At 50.9% G+C, this 10,866-nt stretch overlaps 2 protein-coding genes and 1 long non-coding RNA gene across 5 annotated transcripts in view; 2 read left to right on the top strand and 1 right to left on the bottom strand.

Annotated features, from left to right (window-relative positions):
* Nucleotides 1-10,866, top strand: part of RPL12 (ribosomal protein L12) — a 534,927-nt gene that overhangs the window by 47,326 nt on the left and 476,735 nt on the right. The window lies entirely within an intron of this gene.
* The window catches only part of GARNL3 (GTPase activating Rap/RanGAP domain like 3), a 149,947-nt gene that overhangs the window by 8,609 nt on the left and 130,472 nt on the right, over nucleotides 1-10,866 (bottom strand). For both annotated transcript variants that reach the window (XM_049637751.1, XM_049637741.1), the window contains exons 24-25: nucleotides 5,504-5,570; nucleotides 16-123 (exon numbers count right to left, since the gene is read on the bottom strand). In XM_049637751.1, coding sequence (XP_049493708.1) covers nucleotides 16-123; nucleotides 5,504-5,570 — 175 coding nt within the window. The remainder of the gene's footprint in view (nucleotides 1-15; nucleotides 124-5,503; nucleotides 5,571-10,866) is intronic.
* LOC125927577 (uncharacterized) lies at nucleotides 110-4,480 on the top strand. The gene is made up of 3 exons (XR_007459376.1): nucleotides 110-961; nucleotides 3,067-3,181; nucleotides 3,689-4,480. It is a non-coding gene; the product is annotated as an uncharacterized LOC125927577 (long non-coding RNA).

The following is a 10,866-nucleotide window of genomic DNA, read 5'->3' as shown; positions in this document are numbered from 1 at the left end:
CGAGGGTTTTCTTACCAATTGCATAAGGAGCCTGGTTCCAACAGAACTGGAAATCTGACGCACAGGGTTGAACCAAAAAAGAGCCCCCATTAAATGGGCAAACCTTTTTATAGATGCAACTGTCTGCAACAAAACAACAGCGACTCATTTTTTTGTTAGAGACAACGCTTAGGGCCGGGTAATCAGATATTTGAAAAACAGGCAACCGGAATAGCATCCTATCTGCTAGGTCTTCACAGACGGCCGGCACTAACCCCGCCACGACGCCAGGTTCTCAGGCCGGGAGGCAGTCGGAGCCGCGGCCATGACACTACAAGCACTGGCGGCTGCATTTGGGAAGGATTTACTATGTGCCGGGCACCGAGCTTTACAAAAGTTAGCTTATTTCGTCTGAATGCTTTGAAGCAGGTGCCATGATTATACTCGTTGTGCAGATGGCGAGACTGAGGCCAGGAGAGGTGAAGCGGCTGGTCCAGAGTCTCACAAGTACCACCCGGGGGGGTGGGGGCAGGGTTTGAACAGAGGTGTGCTGGACTGCAGAGAAGAAGGGACACTTGGTGCCGGGGCCGCCTGGACGGAGGAGGCCCTCCCGCCTCACTCAGCAGGACAAGCACGGTGGGAGCTGGATACTCCCGCCACTGGCTCCCACCTCCCCCCCCAACATTTTGCTAGGAAAACTTGAAGCCATGTGCCTGTGTCACCTTGGGGAACACGGCCAGCATTAGATTAAGGCCAGGCTGAACAGCCGCCCGTTCCTGGCCTGCTCTGAGCTCGAAGCACAGGTCCAGGTGGCTCAGATCCTCTCAGAGTGAGAAGGTCCGTACAGAAGCAAAGGCTCCTTTTATTCCAGAAGCCCATCATGTTTTACCTGTACAATCTTATTTTTAATTGAATTATTTTTAATTATTTTAAAAAACAGGTTCATGGAGCTATAATTTATACGCTATAAAATCCATCCACGGTAAGTGTACAATTCACTGTATTTTCTGTAAATTTACAGAGGTGTGCAATGCCACGGCCCAATTTTATGACCCCTCTCTGACCCTAAAAAGAAACCGCACGCCCGTGAAGCAGCCACTCCCACCCCTGGCTGGAACAGAGAGCTGTGTCCCCGCTGTGTGGCGAGTGGCGAGGCACGTGTGTGAAAGCTGGAGCTGCTGGGCAGGGCCTGAAGGCTTCAGGAACTGGTTCCTCCTCTCATGATGCCTTTCTGGAGACTTCCTTCCCCGGAGCCACTCCTCAGCCCGCTGGCTCCTCTCACTCTCTCTCTCCACATCCCCGCTTCTGGTGATGCCAAGTGTCACCTACATGCTAACGACGGCTCCCAAATGAAGGTGTCCCGTGGGCACTCTCCCGAGTCCCTGGGGCCTCCGCTAGCGTATCGGGGAGGCACTGATGTGTCCAAACTCAACTCCTGATGTTCCCTCCCAAACTCGCTCCTCTCAGAGTTCCCCTCGGCTCAGGAAATGGTATTCTCCATTTTTCCAGTTGCTCCTGTTCCCAGGGACAGCCTCCCTTCTCTCCTCCCCCACATGCCCTGCTGGATTCGTCAAGCAAACAATCTTGGTTCCCGTATTTCAAACACCCCTGGGGTTGGACCACATCTCAGCACCTCCGCTGCTGTGTGCTGGTACAAGCCCCTGCCATCTGTCATCCCACGAGTGCAGGCACGAGCTTCCGTGAAGTTCTCCGCACAGTGGCCCCCGGTCCTTTCACCCGTAAGTCCCATCCTGTCGCCCCTCTGCTCAAAATCCTCTGGCTGCTCCCCAGAGTAAGAGGCTCTTCATCTCCCAGCCCCCCCCCCCCCCGCCCCCCAAATCCGGTCCTCTTCAGATACCATTTTCATCCACTCACACCTACACTCACTCTGCTGGGGCCACACCAGTCAATGAAATACTAGAATGTTCCTGGAACACAAACCCCTTCTTGACTCCCTCAGGGTCTTCTCTCCGAGCGCCCCTCCCAGGCAGGCCTTCCTTCGCCACTTTCCCTAAATGGACACCTGCACTCCCCAATCCTGCTGAACCCTGGTCCCTCTCCCTGTTTTATTTCCCTTAGCACCTACTACCGTTCAACATACTGGATGTTTTTCTTGTCCTGTTAATTGTCTACCTGCCCTTAAAAGGTACACTCTGACAGGCAGGGATCTGTGTATATTTTACTCACTGCTGAAACACCTAGGCACCTTAGGTGCTTAGTAAATATCTGCTGAATGAGTAAATGGCCCTTCCCTCCCTGTCCCCACTCAGGAAGGACAGGTCAGAGATGTGTCCCTCAAGGCTCCGGTCCCTTACACACACCTCCTCTCCACCCCCGAGTTCTGCCCCAACTCCCATCAGAGGCCAGCAAACTGCTGGTGGGTTTGAGGGGGTCTGGGGCGGAGGAGACCTGAACTTGGGGAGCACAGAGCATGCTGGATGGCGGAGAGCAGTGTGAATGTGCCTCGGGGGCTCAGCCTGTCCCACGGCGGAGCTGTCGGCCTGAGAAACGGTCACACAGACATGGATGAGGTGCCCCAGACTGCAGTTCAGGGGCCTCTCCCCTCCCCCTTCCACCTGAATAAGCCCCAGCGACTCCAATAGGACCCCAGAGATGTAGACGGCTCTCCCTCCTGATAACCAATACTGGTAGTTTCTGTACCTGAGGCTGGGGGTGGGGGTGGGGGGCTCCAAATCAGACCGAATTGGTTTAGAAAAGTAAGCAAGGCATGTCTCTCAAGGCCCAGAGCTGTGAAGCACGTTCACACCCAGGGTGCTGGCGCCATTGCCTGGCTCTCCCCTAAACTGTGAGCTCACTGCGGTCCCTGGCAGCTCCATTCACTGCCGTGTCTGCAGAATCTAACTCGTGCCTGGCACAGAGAAGGTCATCTGTTGTGGTTTAAAAAGGAAAGCCTGGATGGGGGGCTGGGGTGAAGGGTAGGATTCTGAAAATATCACAGGAAGCAGCTAGGAGTCCTTGACCTTCACTCCTTTGACTTTGCCCATCCGGCTGGTGGGGAGCGAGCAGGTGACAGACACTATCTCTAGCGTTAAAACGAATTTCCCTGAAGTCCCTTTCTGCGTGTAGAAAAGCCTACGGAGGTTACCAAACTGGATTCTGACTGCTGCTCTGATGAATCCGGAGTTAAAAGGAGGAAAGAGAATATCTTGCTGTGCCTGGCAATGTGTTATGGACTTCACAGGTAAGATCCTGTTAACCTGCACAGCAGTCACGAGTGGTGGGTTCTGTATTCTTCACGTGACTCATCCGGAAGTTAAGATGTAGGTTAGATAGGCTCACACTGAGAACAGCACTTACGTGAGCTTTTCTGGTTTCCTTGCACGATTATCTTTAAAACACCATCAGCAAACAGAGTTCACCTTTCGTAGCGAGATTTATCATTTGCATTAAATGTGAATCATTACTGCATGCTAAGGTCACAGCCAAGTTTTCTTTCTTTTTAAGTAGACTGACTGATATTCAAGATAGAAATGAATCACAAGAAAATAAGATCATCCGTTGAACTACTTATACTTTGTCCCCCTGAAATTTACCTTGCAAATACACTTTTCTCAAAGAACATAGAGCTGGAAGTTGTAATTTCTATTACAAAATACTTTCATCTTTAACATATCTGAGATAAAAATCTCTTTCTACAACACTCTGAATTTCTAAAAGCTATTTGTTACATCGTTTTGTTTTTTAATAGAAAGGAAGCTGATAAAAATCAGCTGCAAACACTGCAGGGAGCAAGATCATTCTACAGCAGCCTGTTGACAAGGGCCTTTACTGCACAGGCATCTGATGAAAACAAGCAAACGCAGCAGCCCGTGCGTGTGGGGGAAGGAGTTACAGAAGTGGCCTGGGTGACCGTGGGGAAAACCAACTGGTTCTCTGGGGTCGTTCACCGGGGACCTGGCAGCCTTCTGGGAGAAGGAGGGAGATGGGAAATGAAAGCCAGATTCCGGACCCAGAGAAACGGACAGAAGTGGCACTGCTTGGGGAAGACAGAGGCAGGTCTGGGAATCTCCGGGATTGCTAAGGCCTTGACCCAGGTGGCATCTAAAGACACAGAGCTTATCTTCTGACGGCTCAGTGGGTCTAGGAAAACAGACATACACCGATCCCATGCTGAGATGAAAGCAGAGCCTGAAGCCAGGAGACCACCAAAGCCAGGGGTAATGACCTGGAGAGGCCACTTGAACCACACCTGGCACAGCCCTGGGCCACTCCCGCCCAGGGGAACCCGGTCTGCTCCCGTCCATAAGCTTCCAATGTGGTACAGAGAGGATGTCCATCCACATTTGTTTCCGTGTTCCGTTTTCATCTTGGGACTAATCATCCCATTCTGATAACCTGCTCTGTCTTTCTGCTCTGATTTTCTCTCCCACCTAAAATCCTTACTATCCTTTCAAGCGGTTAAAAGAAAAAAAAAAATCGACATCAGTTTGTAAAGCATTTGGCCACAAGTTTTTCTCACAGATTTTTCAATAAATTGAAAAGGCTACCCTTTAAAGCGATTAAATAAAAAGATAAAGAGATTTTCTACAAGTAACTTCAAACACGCGTCCCCCTGCTCCGCTGGGCCCTGTAACCGGGACACAGGGCGGCAGGGGCAGCCTGGCTCCAGCCCCGGGGGTCAAGGGAACACTCTGGAGGCAGTGTGCATATCGGCCCTCTCATCACAGGGGCTGTCAAATCTCACATCTTGCAAGACGAGGTTTACCAAACAGAGTTCTCTGCTGGTAGTTAGCTCTCCCATACTTATTAATCAAAGATTAATCGAAGTATTGGCCCCATGCGGGCCGATTAAAATCACTACTCTAAATTCATACAATTATAGGTGAAAAAATACGTTTTATTGTTTTAGTTAGACTGGGCAGGCTGATCTAGGAAAATGCCTTACTACTTTTAGCCTTAAGAAGATCCTTTGTACTGTAGTATAATATTAGCTTTTGAAAGGCTGAAAATTCTTACAAGACCCTCTTTGATGCATTTGACCTGGTCTGTCCCAAACCCACCCTGCCACCCGACCCAAACCAGCCCAGGTGAGGCTGATTTCGTTAACACCTGAGAAACAGCAAAGAGGAGAATAGTAACCGTGGCTAAAATTAGGGGCCCTGGAATCAAGAGGGCCCCAAATGTGAACCCTGGGTCTGCTGTTCTGTAGCTGCATGATCTTGAGAAAGACAGGTCACTTCTCCAGGCCTCAGGCGCCTCATCTCCAAGTACAGGTAATAAAGGTCCCTGAGAATTAGATGACACAGTCACCGGAGCGTACTGAGCCCAGCGCACGGCACACAGTAAGGGCTCCCTAAGTGGAAGCCACTGTCACCACCTCGCATCCTGGAGACAGTGCCCTTGAACCATCTCACCAGGAGGTCTGGGAGAGCCAGGTCGGAAATGCAACTCATAGCCGCTCCCTGGGGTGCACTTAAGGTCACAGGAACAATACGTCAGGTAGATCTATGGCTGAGTCCCTTTGAATTGCCCAGAAAAACAACAGTTAATTGTAGCAACTTACAGTTGTAACACAAGAGGAGCCCGGCTTCTCCGTCTTCGTACACATCAATAGCTGCCACAAAATTAACCTGCAATGAGGAGGGCAGCGGCGGTGAGCAGGCTGGACGCGACATGTTAAAAGGCTTTCTCAGGTTCAAAGGTTTAGCGGGGGCCCTTAGCTTTCTGTAGACTCGGGCTCCGTGGGATCACTTCCACCTGGGGCAGCCACGATTGCAACACTCAGAACGGCCTCCCCTTCCTTTCTCCACTGGGACTTTGTCACTGTCTTTTCTGCCCTTTGAGGAGCTCGGCGGGGGATGGGGGTGGGCTCTCTGTTAACAGAACTCCTATCTAGGTAGTGCTCTTGGTTCCCCAAGCTTCCTCGCGGGGGTAATTCAGTTCACTCGCACATCGGCCCCGGGGAGCGCGCGGTGTTATTCCCACTTGACCGAGGAAGAAAGGGAGGCTCAGTCGGTTGAGCGCCCGACTCTTGATGTCAGCTCAGGTCACGATCTCACAACGTGTGAGATCGAGCCCCGCATCAGGCTCTGTGCTAACAGTGCGGAGCCTGCTTGGGATTCTCTCTCTCTCTCTGCCCCTCCCCTGCTTGCATGCACACTCTCTCTCAAAATAAATAAACTTATTAAAAAATAAAGATGAGGCTCAGAGAGGTGAAGTCAGCGAGTAAGCGCCACAGCCGAAGTTTGAATGGGTCTCTGGTCCTTCGCTACCTCACTGCTCTGTACTTGAGCCAGGCTCCCCGCCGCCCCCCGCCCCAAGTGTGGAGAGTGTCACAATCTCGAAACCACCGCGGCAGGTCTTCGCTTCTATTCTCTGGCTCTCCCGCGCTTGGAGGGAGGCAGCACGACGCAACAGAACGGGCGCCGGAAGACCCACTTCTGAGATCTGGGCAAACTCCCCTCCCCAGGCCCTCGGTGCCTGGTTTGAGAACACCGCTCAACCTGGTGATGTCCTGGGTCCCTCCGGAGTTCCAAACCCTGGCCCTCTGTATGTGTCCCGTTCTCTTACTCCCTCACTTGCCTTCACCCTGCAGTCTGGCCCCCACGCGATCGGGGTCTGCCTTCTCTGGGCTCGACAAAGATTTCCTTCTTCCCAGAGCCGAAGATGTCTGGCCAGTGCTCATCTCTGCCCAGCTCTCCACTGCCTCTGACCCCTGGCATCTCCCTTCCTCTCGCCCACTCTCCTACCTCAGAGTCCTCTTCACGTCTAGGCCCTTCCCTCACTTAGAAAAACGCTCCTCTTTTATGGCTTCACCTTTTACTCTGAGCTCAAAATCCCTAACCCTCCCACCTCAGGCACCTGTTCTCCTCAGCCCCTGGCTCACGTTTCTAAGCCTTTCGTTCTTGTTCTCAACCCGACAGATTCCACGTCCAAGTCACCGAGAGGCAGGAGGCGGTGCAGGGGAGCGGGTGGGAGCACGGACACTGGTCAGGCGGACCCGAGAGAAAATCCCGCCTACCCCACTTACTGCCTCTGTGGCTTGTGGCAAACGGCTTAACCTCTGGCCCTAGGTGTTCACCTGTGAAAGTGGTATATAAGGATAATGCTCCCTTTGCTGGAGTGTAGTGAGAATTCCACAAGACGCGGAGGAGAGTGCACAATCAGCACTATTATCTTTCTCTCATACGTGACTACCTTCCTTCTAAACCTCCTTCTAAACCTTCTAAACCTTAGTGTGAGCAGAGCTAGCCCCAAAGTCTCAGGGCACCCCCATCCCCTAGAGCCCCGCAGCATCCTCTTCAGGGTCTCTCAGGCGTCTTTTGTGTGCCTGCTGTCGCCCCGGGCTGGGACCCGGCTCCCCAGGACGGAATATGGGCCTGTCTCCTTCAGTTCGTCTCTCCCGCCCCTTCCAGAGTCTGTGCTGCCCGGGGCCACCGGGGCTCCTCCGGAAGACTCTCCGCCCGGCAGCCCTCCTCTTTGCTGTCGTCAACATCGCTGTGCTGAGCCCTCACTGGCCACCCTCAGCCAGGGCTTCTGCCTTGGCTCTGGCTTCCCTCCGGTGGAACCCTGGCCCCCTCCGTCTGTCATCACCTGGCGCTGTACTAGGTGCCATGAAGCACACAGAAAAAAATAAGGCAGGGTTCCACCTCTCAAGGAAAAACCAGAAAAGCGTGTAAATACATAAAACAAGGTACAACGAGGCAAATGCCACAAGCAAGAGTTGTGGGTGCTTTAGAGGCGGTGGGAGACCGCGAGGCTCAACTCTGGGAGCAGAAAGACTTGGGGGTCAAATCCCAGATAATCCCCCTTCTGCTATCAGACCCCTCTATTTTTATCATGTGCATCGCGTGTGTCACTGTCTGATGCTCACTTATTTGTCCATTTATTGGAGCCCTCCCCCCGGGGGGGAACATGAGCTTCGTGAAGCAGAGGCCTCGCCTATGGATGTTCAGCACCTAGACTGGGCCTGGCACAGGGCAGGAGCAGAACTGATACTCAGCGAATGCACGACTGAATACAGGAAATCTTTGTGGCCTACTCCCATCGTGCCTCGGGACATGGCTATGGAGGCTACAGCAGGCTGGGGGTTAAGGGCACAGAATCAGAATCAGACAGCCTGGGTTCAAGTCCTGTCTCTGCTACTTACTAGCTGTGTAGTTTTGGGTCCAGTGACTCCTCCTTTCTGAGCCTCAGCTTCCTTTTCTGCAAAAATGGGGACGTGAACAGCACATTCCCTACAGGCTGTTGGGCACATTTTGTGAGATAACGTTCACGAAGTGCTCTGGCATGGGGCTGACACTCAGTCTACTGCTTGGACTTGATCATTGCTTCCTTGGGCACTCCTTAGCATTTTGTTCAGACCTCTGTTAACACTCAGCACAGCGAGACCCATTTCATGCTTCAATATGTATGTTGGTATCCCTGGGGGAAGGGCCTGGTGGGAGTCGATCTCCGTAGCATTGTTTCCTGACCAGGTGAGGACATCAGAATCAACTAGAGAGCTTTAAAAAATATATTCTAGGGGGCACCTGGGCAGCTCAGTCAGTTAAGCATCCAACTTTGGCTCAGGTCATGATCTCACGGTTCATGAGTTCGAGGCCGTCAGCGCAGAGCCCGCTTGGGATCCTCTGTCTCCCTCTCTCTGCCCCTGTCCTGCTCGTGTGTGCACACACACAAGCTCTCTCCCTCAAAAATAAACATTAAAAAAAGAGAGAGTTAAAAAAAATATATATATATTTGCTCTAGAGATCCTGATATAGTAGGTCCAGGGTAGGACACAGGTGTTAGCTTTTAATTTTCTATTTGATTAAAAATAAGTATTTCACTTTATTGGCATCTTAAAATGATAAAAGTAACATATGGTGGTTGTGAAAACTCAAAACACAGACTTGAAACGAGCCAAGTCTGCAACCCACCGTCCCCAGCCCCAGCTGAAAGTGGGAACCACTGTCGGGTCAGTGTCTAGCCTTCCCATGTGATTCTGGGGTGAGCTCCCAACTGAGACCCACTGGGTTCCAGGCCTTTGGTCAAGATGGGGACTCAGGCCCAGCAACGAAGCCAGAGACCCAGATCTCATTACCAGGTGTGCCGTCCCTTCTAGAGGACACCTTTGCTTTGGGAAAGAGGCCAATGCTGGCTGCTGGAGCCAGGGCAGTAGGTCACAATAGGCCTGCTGGTAAAAGGAACTTGATGTTGACTTTCAGATGGCTGCTCTGGTGCTTCTTAAACATTTCCTCTCTTGACCTAGGGTTCTCTTAGCCCCTGAGATGGGGCTGAAAGCTGAAATGGGAATCGAATGGGCTTGGCTGAGAAGAGAAGAGGAGTGGAGGCAGGAAACTAGGCCAGAAAATCTACACTGTGCACAGAGCAGCAGTGTGAGTAACTTGAATGACCCAGAAATGCCCAGTGACTATGGGGAGGTCGGCCTCTCTCTGTCCTGCCTCCATAGCACCGGGGTCTGGGCCGCAGGAACATTCTGGGGAAAAGCTAGCCCTGCTCCTGCAGGCCGTTCCTGACTGGCTATGGGTAAACACTTTGTTCATTACCTTGGTCATTTCCCTAGGGCTTATTTTTCCAATTAGACAGGAAATCCCTTGCAAAGGTGAGTGGCTGTGTCTAAGCACCCACACCTGCTTAGCTACCACTCAGCAGCTGGGGATGTACCCGAAGATGGAACGTAGACATTGACCCACTTAGATCGAGGGAAGGGCTCAAAAAAAAATTTTTTTTTAATTTTTAATTTTAGGGGAAAAACTCAGTGACTTAGTTTTTAAAAGCATATTGAAAAAAAGAGAACATTTTAGAATTATTCCTCCTTTCAGAAAAAACAAAACACAGGAGTCACCCAAGAAAACTGCCTTTAATGTGATTTTTCCTCAGCCTTAAGAGGAATCTTAAGAGGAAAAAAAAATCCACAAACACTCTAATGAATTATCAGGGTATTAAATATAAGTAAACAGTAATTGCCAGCAGAAAAAGCACATAAAGTCTTAGGAAACTAGTCGCTAGGAAAGGGACTGACTGTGCAGAGACCTACTGGGCCATGATTTTTCTACGTTCTTTAGCTGGTCACACAGGTTTTGAAAAGCAAGAAGGACAAGAACTTTTCAAGCCAAGTTGGGCCCTCCCTCCTCAGAAGCTGGAAAAGGCTACTGGTTCCCAGGTACTGGGATAGAGGGGTTGCTCTCCTGGCTCTAAATTAGGAAGAGTTTCAGGACAGACTCGTTCTACTAGGTCCATACTGGCATCATCTGGCAAGACTTAAAATGGATTGATTCCCACACACCACACACCCAGAAATTCTGATTTAATTGATTTGGGGTGGGGTCAGAGCACTGATCTTTTTATTTTATTTATTTTTTAAATTGTTTTTATTTATTTTTGAGACAGAGAGAGACAGAGCATGAGCAGGGGAGGGGCAGAGAGAGAGGGAGACACAGAATCCGAAGCAGGCTCCAGGCTCCGAGCTGTCAGCCCAGATCCTGACATGGGGCTCGAACTCACAGACCGTGAGATCATGACCTGAGCTGAAATCAAGAGTCATTAACCAACTGAGCCACCCAGGCGCCCCATGATTATTCTATTTCTTAAAATCTTGCTCTCATTTGGTGTTAAGTTTTCTTAATACCGTAATTAGCAATTTTTATGAATATTTGGGTAGTGCCCTAATGCAAGTTGTATTTTTATTTATTTATTTATTTTTTTTATTTTTGGGACAGAGAGAGAGCATGAACGGGGGAGGGGCAGAGAGAGAGGGAGACACAGAATCGGAAACAGGCTCCAGGCTCCGAGCCATCAGCCCAGAGCCCGACGCGGGGCTCGAACTCACAGACCGCGAGATTGTGACCTGGCTGAAGTCAGACGCTTAACCGACTGCGCCACCCAGGCGCCCCTTTTTTTATCTCTTGTAAAGCATAATCAGGA

The sequence above is a fragment of the Panthera uncia genome, chromosome D4, assembly GCF_023721935.1.
Source record: "Panthera uncia isolate 11264 chromosome D4, Puncia_PCG_1.0, whole genome shotgun sequence".
NCBI lineage: Eukaryota > Metazoa > Chordata > Mammalia > Carnivora > Felidae > Panthera > Panthera uncia.
Note: the sequence above shows the minus strand (reverse complement) of the source record. Positions and strands in the feature narration are given on the sequence as shown.